The sequence below is a fragment of the Entelurus aequoreus genome, linkage group LG03 (assembly GCF_033978785.1).
Source record: "Entelurus aequoreus isolate RoL-2023_Sb linkage group LG03, RoL_Eaeq_v1.1, whole genome shotgun sequence".
NCBI lineage: Eukaryota > Metazoa > Chordata > Actinopteri > Syngnathiformes > Syngnathidae > Entelurus > Entelurus aequoreus.
Window position 1 is genome coordinate 44,024,793 of NC_084733.1, and position 17,639 is coordinate 44,042,431.

Genomic DNA, 17,639 nt, shown 5'->3' on the forward strand with positions numbered 1-17,639 from the left:
ATTGGTTTTTCAAAAATGATTTTAAAGATTGAAAATTGCCATCAATCCCGGGTGGGTGCTCGGGCCCCGAAGCACCCACCCGGGATCGGCGCCTATGCGTGTGACCATCGTTCAGACTTTGACTTTTCTACCGCTTTTCCTGATTGCTCTAAATCCACTTTATTCGTTAAATCCACTAAATCCGTTTATGTATTTTTGTAATCTATAGATTAGGAAAATATAGCACATCATTGTCATTGCACTTTTAAAAGTTGAAAGAAATGACATTTTGAGAGCAGACATACATTGTGCAGGGACAGGAAGCTGATGCAGCGTAAAAGGTGGGAACATGGTAAAGAACATGGTAAAGAACATGGTAAAGAACATGGTAAAGATAGGGGAAAAGGAGAAGGACAAAGTAAGTCCAAAACTAAACTCCAGCAGGGTTTCCGCCGGACATTTAAAAGCATTAAAAGTCATTAAATAGATTTAGCGAATGTAATGGTCAAAAACCATTATATGCGATGTCCAGAGGTATTATATGTGTGTTATTACAATTGTGGGACTAGGCCCAGTCACTGAAATGAAAATAAACTCAATAACTTTGCTGTAATCAATCAATTGCTACGTCTGTTCATGTCTCTTTTCTTCAGCTGCTGCTTTCAAACTGGATAGAAGAGTTTTAAAAAGGTTCGGCCCAAAAGCGTGAAAAGTGCTGCCTTAATATGTCAAATGGGGCGGTATGACGTAGTGGGGAGAGCGGCCGTGCCAGAAACCTGAGGGTTGCAGGTTCGCTCCATGCGTCTTGACATCCAAAATCGCTGCCGTTGTGTCCTTGGGCAGGGCACTTCACCCTTGCCCCCGGTGCCGCTCACACTGGTGAATGAATGATGAATGAATGATGAATGAATGGTAGGTGGTGGTCGGAGGGGCCGTAGGCGCAAACTGGCAGCCTCGCTTCGGTCAGTCTACCCCAGGGCAGCTGTGGCTACAAATGTAGCTTACCACCACCAGGTGTGAATGAATGATGGGTTCCCACTTCTCTGTGAGCGCTTTGAGTATCTAACAATAGAAAAGCGCGATATAAAATCTAATCCAATATTATTACGTAATAAAACCAAACGGCTCTGGGGGCCCAAACCTTGCCATTCTTTGGTGAGTGTAGGCTGTAGTGCTCAACATGTCATGTTCATGAGGAAGCTGAGCTTATTTCGTACACCACTTTTTTTTTTTTTCCCAGCCGCCTGCAGTTCAACACGCAGGAGCTAACTTTGCTAACATTAGCAGCTGTGGTGACACACCTCACGTGACCTACGGTGGCCCAGGATAGACAAACAAGACAATTCTCACGAGACCACAAGTCTTATTCTCTGACATTCCCACAGTAAATGAACAAGAGTTCCTTCAGCTGCCTGACACTTTATACAGAACTTCCTATCTACTGTACTTACAAACCCCGTTTCCATATGAGTTGGGAAATTGTGTTAGATGTAAATATAAACGGAATACAATGATTTGCAAATCCTTTTCAACCCATATTCAATTGAATGCACTACAAAGACAAGATATTTGATGTTCAAACTCATAAACTTTATTTTTTTTTTGCAAATAATAATTAACTTAGAATTTCATGGCTGCAACACGTGCCAAAGTAGTTGGGAAAGGGCATGTTCACCACTGTGTTACATGGCCTTTCCTTTTAACAACACTCAGTAAACGTTTGGGAACTGAGGATTTTTTTAAGCTTCTCAGGTGGAATTCTTTCCCATTCTTGCTTGATGTACAGCTTAAGTTGTTCAACAGTGCGGGGGTCTCCGTTGTGGTATTTTAGGCTTCATAATGCGCCACACATTTTCAATGGGAGACAGGTCTGGACTACAGGCAGGCCAGTCTAGTACCCGCACTCTTTTACTATGAAGCCACGTTGATGTAACACGTGGCTTGGCATTGTCTTGCTGAAATAAGCAGGGGCGTCCATGGTAACGTTGCTTGGATGGCAACATATGTTGCTCCAAAAACTGTATGTACCTTACAGCATTGATGGCGCCTTCACAGATGTGTAAGTTACCCATGTCTTGGGCACTAATACACCCCCATACCATCACAGATGCTGGCTTTTACACTTTGCGCCGAACAATCCGGATGGTTCTCTTCCTTTTTGGTCCGGAGGACACGACGTCCACAGTTTCCAAAATCAATTTGAAATGTGGACTCGTCAGACCACAGAACACTTTTCCACTTTGTATCAGTCCATCTTAGATGAGCTCAGGCCCAGCGAAGCCGACGGCGTTTCTGGGTGTTGTTGATAAACGGTTTTCGCCTTGCATAGGAGAGTTTTAACTTGCACTTACAGATGTAGCGACCAACTGTAGTTACTGACAGTGGGTTTCTGAAGTGTTCCTGAGCCCATGTGGTGATATCCTTTACACACTGATGTCGCTTGTTGATGCAGTACAGCCTGAGGGATCTAAGGTCACGGGCTTAGCTGCTTACATGCAGTGATTTCTCCAGATTTTCTGAACTCTTTCATGATATTACGGACCGTAGATGGTGAAATCCCTAAATTCCTTGCTATAGCTGGTTGAGAAAGGTTTTTCTTAAACTGTTCAACAATTTGCTCACGCATTTGTTGACAAAGTGGTGACCCTCGCCCCATCCTTGTTTGTGAATGACTGAACATTTCATGGAATCTACTTTTATACCCAATCATGGCACCCACCTGTTCCCAATTTGCCTGTTCACCTGTGGGATGTTCCAAATAAGTGTTTGATGAGCATTCCTCAACTTTATCAGTATTTATTGCCACCTTTCCCAACTTTTTTGTCACGTGTTTCTGGCATCAAATTCTAAAGTTAATGATTATTTGCAAAAAAAAAAAATGTTTATCAGTTTGAACATAAAAAATGTTGTCTTTGTAGCATATTCAATTGAATATGGGTTGAAAATGATTTGCAAATCATCAAGTTAGAGACCTTGAGCAAAGCACATAAACATATGACCACATACAACTCAAGATTTGTAAGGAAGGGGGAAGGCGCGGGCATTTGGCCCGAAGCTGCCAGCCACAAGGGGCGCTACTCCGCTTTCCGTTGAAGGGCGAAGGGGTAATGGGATGTGAGGGGTGGGGTACGTGTGTGTGTGTGTGTGGCATGTATTTTCTGTGGATGCATACGTGTGTGTATAAGCCTGCAGTGAGTCTCTGTTCTGCGACCTTCGTGCTGTCGCAAACGCGATAACACAGCCAGTCAGTCCAACAAGTCTACCAACAACGAATAGTTGTTTAATTAGATAAAACACAGAAGAAAAAAAAAAAAAAAAAAAAAAAAAAGAAAAGATAAAACACAGAGTGTAGCGTTAATGCACATTTTAGGGATAATAGTTCAATTCAAACAACAAATTTTCCGCTTGCCATAAACTTTTTTTTTCTTCTTCTAATAAATGCACATCACCAACATTGAAATTGCACTTTTGACATGTGTGCATTGATAAAAAAACAAAAACCAAACTCATGTGCGCCATATTGCAGCGCCCGTGTGGAAACTCTTTAAAGTTCCATGCACTGTGGTCTGGTTTTTAATCTTAATCGAAGCAACAGAATATAAATTAAACCTTCTTTCTAATCAAATTAACTGATTTAATGGTGACTTCCACCTCCACTAAGACAGTATTATTCTGCTCAACACCACACTGGCATGGAAACAGGAGTTCAGGATATTTAGGCAATTTTTAAATGATCAATTTTTTGTTCATATTCAGTCAAATGTCCCTCCTTACCAGGGAATACGTGTGCAGCTGTGCTTTATGATCGCCAGTACAATTCAGTTTCCGCCAACACGCTGCAGTCATTACATAAAATCTGCTGCCTCGTCGTTCCTGCGTCACCTCAGTGACTAATAATTGCTGCTCTCGTTCACACAGTCTGTGTTCTGTTGTTATCTGGGCCCGCATGGAGGCGCTTTGCAGGCACAGGGGGGAGGAAATTGGCGACTGGGCAGCCCACGTGGGCATCTCCGTTTTGGTATTCTGGTACTTCTGGGCTTTGCAGATGTTGAAACGTTTTCAAAAGTACTGTATGATGAGTGGTACAGTAAATCCTAAATGTAATAAAGCCATGAGCAGGAAATAAACTAAACGTCAACACTCACCCGATTCCTTTGTGGCAGAACTTCCTGCGGAACTGGAAAATATTCCTCACCACTTTCTCCACCAGTTTGAAGGGCTGCTGGATGAGAGGCTCAGCCAGAGGAGTGAAGTGAACAACGCCAACATCCACCTACACACACACACACACACACACACACACACACACACACACACACACACACACACACACACACACACACACACACACACACACACACACACACACACACACACACACACACACACACACACACACACACAAGCAGCAAGTGTTATAATGCTGACGTTGGAAGGAAATTGCAAAGAAGTGTGCTTGTGAGAATGAGGAGAGAACAGGTTTGCTGGACAAAAGTTAAAAAAAAAAGAAAAAAAGACAAGTCACGATTGACTGGTAAGGAAGCTTCCAGTTGTCATGGTAACGGCATGGCCTGAGATACCTTTTCTGTGGCAGCGTCACCACTATTTGTTTGCTCAGTCTGTTGCCTGACTGACCATGTTCTCCTCATCGCAGTCACGTGGAGCTTTTATTATCTTAGCATAAGATATCAATATTTAGCTGCACATTCTACATTCTTTCGTCTCCTACTCGAAAAGGCTGACATTTTTTTTAAAGACAGGAAGTGAACTTTCAGCAGACATGAGGAAGGCGATTAAATTCAGTTTCTTCCAACTACTTTTTGGTCATGTCATATTCTTTAATGTAGTCATTGCTATGCCAAATCTATGTAGCGCTATCACCAAATGACTATCGCCCCATAGATCTTCTGTGCCAGTGCATTGAGCAAGTCAAATACTGGATGTGCCAAAATTTCCTACAACTAAATGAAGATAAAACTGAGCTAATTGTTTTTGGTGCTAAAAAAGAAAGGTTTAAAGTCATCCAACACCTTCAATCACTGTCCCTGAAAACCTCCAATAAAGCCAGAAATCTTGGGGTTATTTTAGATTCTGATTTACATTTCGACAGTCACGTCAAATCAGCAACAACATCGGCCTACTATCACCTCAAAAATGTAACAAGACTTAGAGGGCTCATGTCAGCTCAAGACTTAGAAAAACTTGTACATGCCTTTATTACCAGTAGGCTAGACTATTGTAATGGTCTCCTTGCAGGTCTTCCCAAAAAAACTGTCAGGCAGCTACAGCTTGTTCAGAACGCTGCTGCTTCTAACAAAGACTAAAAAATGTGAGCACATTACACCAATTCTTAAATCCTTACATTAGCTCCCTGTACTTCAGAGAATTGATTTCAAAATCCTCCTGCTCACATATAAATCACTACATGGTCTAGGGCTGAAGTATATCAATGATATGCTCCCACTATATAAGCCCTCTAGATCACTAAGATCTTCTGAGACCAATCTGTTAGCGGTTCCCAGAATAAACTCAAATCAAGGGAGATCATCATTCAGTCACTATGCAACAAATAGCTGGAATAAACTTCCTGAAGATGTCAGACTTTCCCCAACTCTGACTACTTTTAAAACTAGACTGAAAACTTTTATGTTCACCTTAGCTTTCAGCTAAGTCTTTTAATCTTTTAACTTTTAACGTCTGCACTGTTTTTATTTTTATTGTCTGCATTTTAATTTTGCTTTTATTTTCTTTCATTTCACTTTGTTGTCTGTGAAGCACTTTGAGTCTGCCTTGTGTATGAAAAGTGCTATACAAATAAAGTTGCCTTGCCTTGCCTTAAGCATGTCCGAAACTATTAAAACCAATAAAGACGACCGAAAAAAAATCCAAAACTTGACTTGCTAAGTGCTGGAAATAATTCAGGAAGAAACCACGCCTACAGGAGTCATCTCAGGGCGTTCAATCGATTGCAACTGGACTGTTTGGTTTGTTCGAGAAGACGTGTCGATGCTCATCCGAGTAGGCTTCAACAGTTCATGCTCATGGACTTAGATTGGTCAGATCGTGTCTTAGGCTTAGATTGGTCAGATCTAGTGTAGAGGCTCGTGCCAAAACCCCAAATATTTATACTCCAAAACCAGGAGGTTGTGCCTGGTTTTGCCCTATCTTAGTGAAAAAAACAAGTGTTTTGATGCAAACGAGCAATCCTAACTGTCAAAGCCAACGACAGTCGTTGAAGTGTAATTTCAACTCGTTAGGTATTGTGTGGCAGAACAGTCGCTGTGAATTGACTACTATTAGTCCAAAATAGTCGGAATACCCGACGTTAGCATTCCATTCAGTTGTAAACAAATTGCACAAATGGCATTCTGTGACCAGAATGTTTCTAACTTCTGTTATTCGTTAGATGCTAAATTGCAGTCTTTTAGGACGGTGCTGTAGTGGGAGACAGGTGGTGTCACAGACCACCTCCTCTGTTCAGGGAGAAAAACATATGACGTCATCAGACATTCCAAAAGGTCTCAAATAAGGTGACACACAAGATGGATTGTTTAACAATAGCAGGGTTTTTCCTATATTGCCAAGATCCTTGTGGCGGTGGGGGCGTGGTCAACATGACATCACATTATTTGCTATGATGCATATTAATTCTTTAAAAAGTAAAAAAAAAGAAATGCATTTAAACATTTAAAACAAATCTGTTATTGATTAACATAGCTCTATTTTTCAATGATTGCTGCTTATTGTACAACGTACTGAGATTTTTTTCTAGAGCTTTTTCCAATACTTTTCGTCACTCTTTCTTTATTAAAAATTGGTCGAATAAAAATCTAGCATCTATTTCTGGTGTTATTGTAGACTGTACTCGTGTTTAGAGACTTTACTTCTGTTGCTCCATGTCAGCGACGAAAAGCGAGCTGCAGAGAACCTGTCGTCACATTTGCTTTGCGCTGCAAGGAGCCTTTCTCTCCTTAAAAGCTGCCACTGTCATCTTAAATTTTGAAGATCGCTTTCCCCAGGTGTATCTAGGATATATTAAAGTACGTCCACAGTACAACCCCGTGCGTATGGCTTACCTCATCACATTGACCGGTTTCGAAAGCGGTCTTCCGGTGATCAAAGTACGTCTTTTTTTGGCAGACAAATTTTCGGTGCATAACTAATCAATAGTGTGCTAATGATCAACTGTATTAACCATTTATACTGCAACTACCTGCTGGTGTTGATGTGTATGTTAGTGTATTATGATATTAATGTTTCCCAGGGTCCGTGAACACACGTGTCGGCGGAGAATGATATCACTTTATTTTGTTTTCACGTAAAAAAACACATTTTTAAGGTGTGGTGGCTAATATGTTGCTGTAGTGCACCGCCATAAACAATTACTGAATAGATTTTGTAACAATAATTGTTCTGGAAGAAGCCAAAGAAATAATAAAAAGGCGTCAAACTCGATCTCTCAGAAGACCAACATTCCAACACACTTAAGATTGCGGGCCAAACAAGATCAGTTGTTGTTTCCTGGACTCTGTGAACTTCAAGTGTTCGCTGATTTTAAAGATAATTTACACGTCTTTGTACATCAAATAAATTGATGTACAGACTTGTTGCAGTATGTGACGTCTTATGTGGTTTCTTTTCCTGGCTTGGACAAAATGTTACTTTAACTCCACTTGTGTAAATAATGGACATTATTTTTTTTTTTGATTGATTGAAACTTTTATTAGTAGATTGCACATTGAAGTACATATTCCGTACAATTGACCACTAAATGGTAACACCCGAATAAGTTTTTCAACTTGTTTAAGTCGGGGTCCACTTAAATTGATTCATGATACAGATATTTACTATTTTCATAATACAGTCATCACACAAGATAATCATCAGAATATATACAATTAATTATTTACATTATTTACAATCCGGGGTGTGGGATATGGACACTTGTGTGGGGTAAATGTGCATTTTTGAAAATATCTATGTCTGTGTTCTTTCGTTCCTGCTAGAAGACTTCTATTTTCAGAAATCTGAGCAGCCTTTGAGAAAAAATGAAGTAAACTAATGAAAAAAAGAGGAACATTTTTATCAGCATAAAGTGCTGCTACGTAAGCCCCGAAAGAAAATCAAGACTAAATTTCCTGAAATTGGGTACATTTCTATACTATTTTTTACCTTTAGATTTATTCTCATCTACCAACCTCTTTGGCTGTCTTTTAGACGCTTACATGTCCAATGGAATGTACAACATAAGTTTTACTAGATCATTTACTAACATTATAATTGAAATTGTAATGTAAAATTAATTACATGCTTGCAAACAATGCAGAAAATGTTACCCATCTGACAAATCTATCCTGTAGTCACGCCCTCTCGTGCGTCCGGTGTTGTGACCTCCATTTACATCAAAAATATACCTTCTCGCTGGCTACCAATAAATGCTCTACAACTACAACTGGTTCAGAACTAATAAGTGTTCGGATTGTAATCATCCAAATATGATTAGCAGCAAAGTAGACAGCCGTCAACGTTGAGGCTCAGAGAGCGAATGTAGGCGACAACAAATAAGCTAGCTAGATGATGCTAACTATGCTAACCAGCAAGCTTGTTTCGGCGCCCTCGTCCTGCAATTTGGTGCGGCGTTTAGGCAAGAGGAACAGCAAGTACCTGTGGCTGAGGCAAGTATTTACAAATTTAGTTTAGAGCCTATTTTTTTTATATTGCAGTGGGGTTTACATAATTCACCCACGGAAATGTTGCTATTGTTAGAGAACTCCGGTCAAACTTGTTTTTCACGGGACACATTTCTGGTGCTGTGATGAGGTGGCGACTTGTCCAGGGTGTACCCCGCCTTCCGCCCGAATGCGGCTGAGATAGGCTCCAGCACCCCCCGTGACCCCGAACGGGATAAGCGGTAGAAAATGGATGGATGGATGGACATTTCTGGTGTTGTTGCGCTGAGAAGCTATGGATGTATAGACATTGCTCGTTTGCAGATAAGAAAACAAAGTCTAAATGTCATTAAAACAATTAGCTCCATCATTTGGGACTCCTCCTTCGGCTACCATCCTTACACGCTACAATATTTTATGTAAAAACGCGGAAGTGATATTTTAACACAAAAACGAATGTTTAAAAACGTGGAATTTTCACATGCCTGCATTTTCCGACTATCTGAGAGTGTGTGATTTAAAGGGGCCCTATGATGCAAAACAAACTCCTTTTTACCTATTGGAACCTGTTTTTGGAAGCATGGTGGAGAACAATCTTGCCTTCCTTCATACTTCTTCCAAAATAGTTATTTGGAATTTGCCCGATTTGTTTCGTTTTTCCAATTGGTGACATCAGGGAATTATCCATTTGTGGTCAAGTTTTACAAAGAATTTTGCGCAAGTACACCATTGCAGTACGACATTGTCATCAATAATTTCCTTCTTTTTCTCTATCCTCCGGTTGTGGGGCAGACTGGCTCGTACATGCACATGCATCCTCCACGGTTGCTATTTCTAATAAAAATGAGTAAGGCTGTCAATCTTTGGGCACCACACGATTCGATTCGATTATTGGGGGTAACGATTCTATTCAGAATCAATTCTCAAAATCAATACTTTTTTAATAACGTTGGATGCTAGAGCTATGATAAACTAAATTCCTCCATAAAATAGATAAACAACTCTAATACATTTATATATTACTTCAAATAATTATTTAAAATATATATACTGTATATATATATATATATATATATATATATATATATATATATGTATATATATATATATATATATATATATATATATATATATATGAATGTCAGAGAATAAAAGAGTTATGGTTGAAAACAACAAAAGAAGCAATCACATTCCTTAATATAAACATCCCAATGACACTGCAAACTTGTATTCTTGGGGATCTCCATCAATTTAGTAATGTGTCATCAAAGAGTAAAAATGCTTTTCTTTCAATATGCATAATAACAAAAAGGGTAATATTTAAAAAATGGATAGCTGTTGATAGTCCAACTCATACTGACTGGTACACACAAGCTATGGAAATGATATCAGTAGAACAAACTGCATTTAGTTTAGATAATAATGAGTCATATATTGGAATATGGGATCCATTATTTAAATTTGTTTCAACTATTAAATGAACCAAAATATGACTTATTATATCTTTGTGGAAAATATTGGACACAGTGTGTTGTCAAGCTTATAGGATGTGATGCAAGTGTAAGCCACTGTGACACTATTGTTCATTTCAAATTTTTTATTTTATTAATGTTTTTAATGATAATATCAATGAGGGATTTTTAATCACTGCTATTTTGAAATTGTTACTAATATTGATGCTGTTGTCGACAGGGGCGCCGAAAAGGGGGGGTAAAGGAGACGGATTCTAGGGGGCCCATGATGGAGGGGGGCCCAGAGAGGCCCCTAATGATGATGAAATTATAATACAGAAAAAGTAATGACACTAAGTTATTAACTAACATATAATCACACATGTTTTATTTTCCATGTCCTGGTAACAATACCTTTATTTGTTTTGGAAGCATCAACACATGCAGCTTGTAGAGCACCGCCGATTTGTCACAGTCAGACAGCGCCAGAGCGGGCAAAGCGGAGGAGACAGCAGTATGCCTCAAAAATCAGGCAGCCAAAAAAGAAAGGAAAAGAAAATAAGAAAGGAGAAGGAGTTGAAGGGTCGACAATATGTCACCCAATATTTCAAAAAAAAGGTGGGTTTGTTAGTTGTGGTGGAAAGTTATGCATACTAACTTTGTCCCTGTCTGTGGTAATAAGCTAGCTCATTTTTCTCACCATGTTAGCTCAAGAAAACTCTGGATTTTTACATTTTACTGCTATATTAGTTAAATAATCCATCCAGTCAAACATTTATCAAGGTGTTTTAATTCAATAATAGTTGATCTCCCCTCTGTCAAAATGATGCCTCATTCTGAACAGAGTCAAGTGCACCAGCTTAAAGGCCTACTGAAATGATTTTGTTTTATTTAAACGGGGATAGCAGGTCCATTCTATGTGTCATACTTGATCATTTTGCGATATTGCCATATTTTTGCTGAAAGGATTTAGTATAGAACAACGTCGATATAGTTCGCAACTTTTGGTCTCTGATAAAAAAAGACCTTGCCCCTACCGGAAGTTGCGTGACGTTGTCAGTTGTTCACTCCCTCATATTTTCCTATTGTTTTCAACGCAGCTAGAGCTATTCGGACCGAGAAAGCGACGATTACCCCATTAATTTGAGCGAGGATGAAAGATTCGTGGATGAGGAACGTTAGAGTGACGGACTAGAATGCAGTGAAATACATTTTTTTTCCCGCTCTGACCGTAACTTAGGTACAAGCTGGCTCATTGGATTCCACACTCTCTCCGTTTTCTATTGTGGATCACGGATTTGTATTTTAAACCACCTCGGATACTATATCCTCTTGAAAATGAGAGTCGAGAATGCGAAATGGACATTCACAGTGCCTTTTATCTCCAGACAATGCATCGACGAAGCTCTTTAGCATGAGCTAACGTGATAGCATCTGTCTCAAATGCAGATAGAAACAAAATAAATAAATCCCTGACTGGAAGGATAGACAGAAGATCAACAATACTATTAAACCATGGACATGTAACTACACGGTTAATAGATCTCAGCCTGGCAAAGCTTAACAATGCTGTTGCTAACGACGCTGAGGCTAACTTAGCAACTTAGCTACCGGACCTCACAGAGCTATGATAACAACATTAGCGCTCCACCTACGCCAGCCAGCCCTCATCCGCTCTGCTCATCAACACCCGTGCTCACCTGCGTTCCAGCGATCGACGGCGCGACGAAGGACTTCACCCGACCATCCGTGCGGTGGGCGGCTAGCATCGGATAGCGCGTCTGCTATCCAAGTAAGTAGTCCTTGTTGTGTTGCTACAGCCAGCCGCTAATACACCGATCCCACCTACAACGTTCTTCTTTGCAGTCTCCATTGTTCATTAAACAAATTGCAAAAGATTCACCAACACAGATATCCAGAATACTGTGGAATTATGAAATGAAAACAGAGCTTTTTTGTATTGTATTCAATGGGGAAGGCATACCTCTGTTCCCCGGGCTACGTCACGCGCATACGTTATCCTCCAAAGGCTTTTTCAACCGGAAGTTTAGCGGGAAATTTAAAATTGCACTTTATAAGTTAACGCGGCCGTATTGGCATGTGTTGCAATGTTAAGATTTCATCATTGATATATAAACTATCAGACTGTGTGGTTGGTAGTAGTGGTTTTCAGTAGGCCTTTAAGTTCTATTTAAATTATGAGAAATCATAAATGGCCATTTTGTATTCTGATGGCGTTTTTGTTTTTACTGATATTTTTTTCTCTCCACTGATTATAATTGCTATTTTTTCATGGAAGAGTTTATTTCCAATTTAAGAATCAGTGGTGCAGCAAACAAATTACTCAAAATGAATTCCATTGTATTCAGAGTGCTCAGTTCTTCCCCTACTGTACATGTCAACTGTGATGCTGTTCTTCTTTCAAAAATATGGTAATGATAGTCAAAAATACCATTAAAATGCATAATTGTATGTAAAATAGCATCAAAAAATGTTGCCGCTGTGTTGGGGGCCCTGTAAAAATTCTTTTCATGGGGCCCAAAATCCCTAGCGGCGCCCCTGGTTGTCGATAATGTTCATTTTTGTTTCACTACATTTGGATTGTTCCGTGTCATGTTTGTGTGTCCTCAATTCCTCTCAATTGCTCTGTTTATTGTTGTTCTTAATGTTGCTGGGACGGATTTGGTTTTGAAATTGGATTGCATTATTGTGGTATTGTTGTGTATTGTTTTGTTGATTGCTTAATACATTTATAAAAAAAAAAAATATAAAAAAAAAAATACTTTTTTAATAACGTTGGATGCCAGTGCTATGATAAACTAAATTCCTCCATAAAATAGATAAACAGCTCTAATACATTTATATATTACTTCAAATAATTATTTAAAAAAAATAAAATTCTATCAAAACATTTAATAAAGTCAAATACACTAATATGACGGCAATAGGTGTTGTTTCGATGTCATTGCTTGTTTAATTATTTAGTTTAGTGTGTGTGTGTGACTAGTGTGTGTACTTTAACTTAAAAAAGCAAGGAACTAACCCAGTGGTTTGCAAACTTTTTTCACCAAGTACCACTTTAGCTCTCCAAGTAGCACCATAATGACCAACATTAAAATACAGTAGCATTGTAGACCTAAATATTCATTAAAAACAAGGAAGAGGGTGTATTTAACAAGCATATTTAATATTTTTGGCCGCTGTAACATTACACACAGTTTGAAAAGTAACACTGTGTTTGAATATTTAATGAAGTGATTATTTGGCGTACTACTAGATGGAGCCTTTGTACCACTAATGGTACGCGTGCAACACAGTTTGAGATTTACTGAACTAACAAATCAACACAATCAACACAATTCTGAAAGGTAGATTTGGACAATTCTGAATTGTAATACAATTGCTGGGGTGTCGACTGTAAAGATAACCCATTTTCACAGTGTGTGCGTGTGCACATTCCTACTTGTGTGTTCCTCCCTGGTATGTAAGCGCATTATAACTGGTGGTGGTTAGGGTTGGACGATATAGACGATATACAGTAAATGATATAAACTTGGCGGACCAAAGAGCTTTTAATATTATTGTGTATATCGTGATAATAGATATTGATGACACATTCTAGCTGTGTCCTCAAAATCTGACAACGACAAGCGAACGAATGCGTCATCAACACAATGCAGCATTCTTGTTAGCGGCTAATTTCCCTTCAAAGTGCAAAACCACTTCTAAGTCAGCAGTCATTGCCTCCATGGCGGCAAATAAACTATGTTTCTTACAAGTATCATCCCTAGAGTACAAGGAATAGCTAACTAAACATGCTACACTACACAAAGTATTAGGACATGCTAACCGCAAGATACAGCTCTTGAATGTAAACAAAGGTGAGCGGATCGATACATATATCGACAGCAACAATACCAAGTAGTATAAGACGATACCACAGTGGTTAGATCAATATTTTTTACAATTATAAAATAGTTTTTTGTTTTCATTATTGTTTACAAACTCAGGATATAAGTCTCAGGACACAGGGGCAAAACCCAAATTATTTAATTTAGAGCCAATAGTAGAAAATAATTAAAATATTTAATTGATATTGTTACACCGCCATCCCATGTTTTTGCCTGGTTATAATTCCATCCATCCATCCATTTTCTACCGCTTGTCCCTTTTGGGGTTGCGGGGGGTCACTGGAGCCTATCTCAGCTACAATCGGGCGGAAGGCGGGGTACACCCTGGACAAGTCGCCACCTCATCGCAGGGCCAACACAGATAGACAGACAACATTCAAACTCATATTCACACACTAGGGCCAATTTAGTGCTGCCAATCAACCTATCCCCAATTGTGATCAAAAATTGAATCATTCAATGATCTTGAAAATTTCAAATATGAGTATCAGCATTAATATGACCAATACTGACCCTGTAACCACTTGGTATCTGATCGATACCCAAATATGTAGTTCGCCCAAAACTATTGTAAAATATCCAAAGAATAGAAGAATAAGTGGTAATTACATCTTAACAGAAGTGTAGATAAAACCATGTTCGACTGGAAAGTAACCAGATATTAAAAGTAAATTAGCAAGCAGAATAATAAAATATGTATCAGAATGATGTCACTTCCTGTTCCGGTAGCTGAACTGGCGCTCACAAATTTTACTCCAAACATTTACGTTTAATAATGTAAGGAGGAAGTTTGCAATTAATCTAACAAGTGAATGTCTGGAGTAACTAGCCGGTGCGCTGTTACAAAGACGAGATGGCGCCCAAGGCTGATTATAGCGAACTTAAAAAGTCATTCGACACTCTGATCGAAGAAGTTGCTACGATCAAGGAGCAGCAGAAAACCATCATGGCCCTTGTTGTGCAGCTGGATCAGATGAGGGCTGACAATCTGGAGAAAGATAAGAAAATCGCAATTCTGGAGAACAGAGTTGCTGATATTGAGCGGTACACACGGATCAAGGATGTGATCATCACCCGACTTAGCATCAAACCCCGGTCTTACGCACGAGCAGTAACCCCAGCGAATGGAGGGGAGCCGGTGGAGTTGGATATTATTTCAATGGAGCGACAGGTAGCGGTCTTCATGCAGTCCAAGGACATACAACTGGACTGTAACAGCATCGAAGCATGTCACCTTTTGCCCAGGAGAGGAACAAACAACAAGCCGAGCGTAGTCCTGAGATTTGTAAACAGAAAGCACAAAATCACGTTGCTAAAACAGGGAAGAAAGGTAAAAGGAACAAACGTATACATGAACGACCATTTGACCAAACGAAATGCTGATATAGCACGCCAAATGAGGAGAGAGAAGAAAATTCTACAAACTTGGACTGCGAACTGTAAAGTATTCATCAAAATCAACGGTACTCCGGAGAACGCCAAAGTGCTTGTGATTAGAAACATCGAAGATCTGAACGAATATGACGTTTGAACTGGACTGTAAGGTAAAAGCGATTAAACACAATCATGACACACATTGACAATACGCAAGATGACACTAGCCACATAATTCAGTTGGTAAGTGAATATGACAATGTACAGTTGAAAGCATCTCAATACACTGAGCACCACCTACAAGACTTGAAACATGATATAGACCCGGATAATAATTTCCTCCTCAATATCAATGAGAACTGCTGCTACTACACCACTGAACAGTACAACCAGAATATTATTACTAAAGGCAAATTATCAATTATCCATTTCAATAGTAGAAGTCTAAACAGGAATTTCAAAGACATCAAGGACTATTTACACACCTTTTCACAACCATTTAACATAATTGCAGTATCTGAAACTTGGATTAACAGTGAAAAAGTGACAGATTTTGAACTGGATGGTTATGACCTTATTAATGTGAATAGACAAAACAAGGGTGGTGGAGGGGTGGCAATCTATGTGGATAACACCTTGAGATTCAAACGTCTGGATGATATGACAACTGTGGTTGATAACCTACTTGAATGTCTAACAGTTGAAATTTGTATGGAAAAAAGTAGAAATGTCATTATTAGTTGTATATACAGATCGCCAGGTACATGCATTGAACGTTTTACAGATTGGATGGAATGCCTGTTTTCAAAGAAGAGTAACATTAATAAAGCTGTCTTCATTTGTGGAGACTTTAATATTGACCTGTTAAATCCCAGTAAAAATAATGATATAGATAATTTCATTGACACAATGTACAGTATGAGTCTATATCCCAAAATCACCAGACCAAGTCGAATTACATCCCACTCTGCCCCTCTAATTGACAACATATTCACTAAGGATACTGAGAATAAGACCGTAAGTGGGCTATTGATCAAAGATATCACTGACCACCTCCCAGTTTCTCTGATATTTAATGGAAACTACAGGACAAAAAAATTAGAAAAGCCAACCCAATACAGAAGAACGAGATCAGAGAAATCCATTAGTTCATTTAAACATGATTTACTGGAGCAGAATTGGGATGTAATTTATAAAAATGGTGATGTTAATAGTGCTTACAATATATTCTTGAGAATATTTAGGTCATTATATAATACAAATCGCCCAATAAAAGAATGCACCAGTAAAAGAAAATATACTAATTGTCCTTGGATCACAAAGGAATTGCAAAATGCGTGCAAAAAGAAAAACACTCTTTACAGGGAATTTATAAGATTGAAAACAAGGGAAGCAAAAATAAATATAAAAAATATAAAAACAAATTAACTCATTTTATAAGGTCAAATAAGAGAGATTATTATAAGAAATTACTGGATGATAATAAAAACAATATCAACGGAATTTGGAATTTATTAAACAGTGTTATAAGAAATAGTACCTCTTCTAATAACTATCCAACGTATTTCACGAATGATGGAAAATAAAATGATAATATTGAAGATGTGGCTAATGCCTTCAATAAATTCTTTGTAAGTATTGGACCTGAACTTGCAGAAAAAATCCCAGATCCACGGACAACTGGTAAAAATATGGAGGGATTGTTGGAGAGAAATCCCAATTCTATGTTTTTAAATGCAGTGGGTGAAGAAGAAGTGTTGGATATTGTAAACAAATGTAAGAACAAAATGTCCACTGACTCCAATGACATTAGTATGGCATTGGTGAAAAAGGTAATTACAGGGATATCAAAACCATTAACATATATCTGTAATTTGTCATTTCAAACCGGCGCATTTCCAAATTAAATGAAAATAGCTAAAGTTATACCTCTGTTTAAAACTGGGAGCAAACACCACTTCACAAACTATAGACCCGTCTCTTTACTTCCACAATTCTCTAAAATATTAGAAAAACTATTCAATAACAGGTTAGATACATTTATAGAAAAGCATATACCGGTATTACTCTCTGACTGTCAATATGGGTTTAGATCAAACAGATCTACATTAATGGCAATAGTTGAAACAATAGAGGAAATCACAAATGCCATAGACAAGAAACAATATGCAATGGGAATATTTATTGATCTAAAAAAAGCATTTGACACAATTAACCATGATATATTAATCAATAAAATGGAAAAGTATGGAATC

General features: G+C 38.5%; 1 protein-coding gene across 5 annotated transcripts in view; it reads right to left on the bottom strand.

Moving 5' to 3' along the window:
* tfb1m (transcription factor B1, mitochondrial) overlaps window positions 1-17,639 on the bottom strand; it is a 94,490-nt gene that overhangs the window by 2,262 nt on the left and 74,589 nt on the right. For 4 of the 5 annotated variants that reach the window (XM_062041877.1, XM_062041880.1, XM_062041879.1 and 1 more), the window contains exon 7: window positions 4,125-4,252. In XM_062041877.1, the coding sequence (XP_061897861.1) occupies window positions 4,125-4,252 (128 nt within the window). Of the gene's footprint in view, window positions 1-3,175; window positions 4,048-4,124; window positions 4,253-17,639 lie in introns of those variants that run through there. The other variant, XM_062041881.1, reaches the window with a different exon arrangement.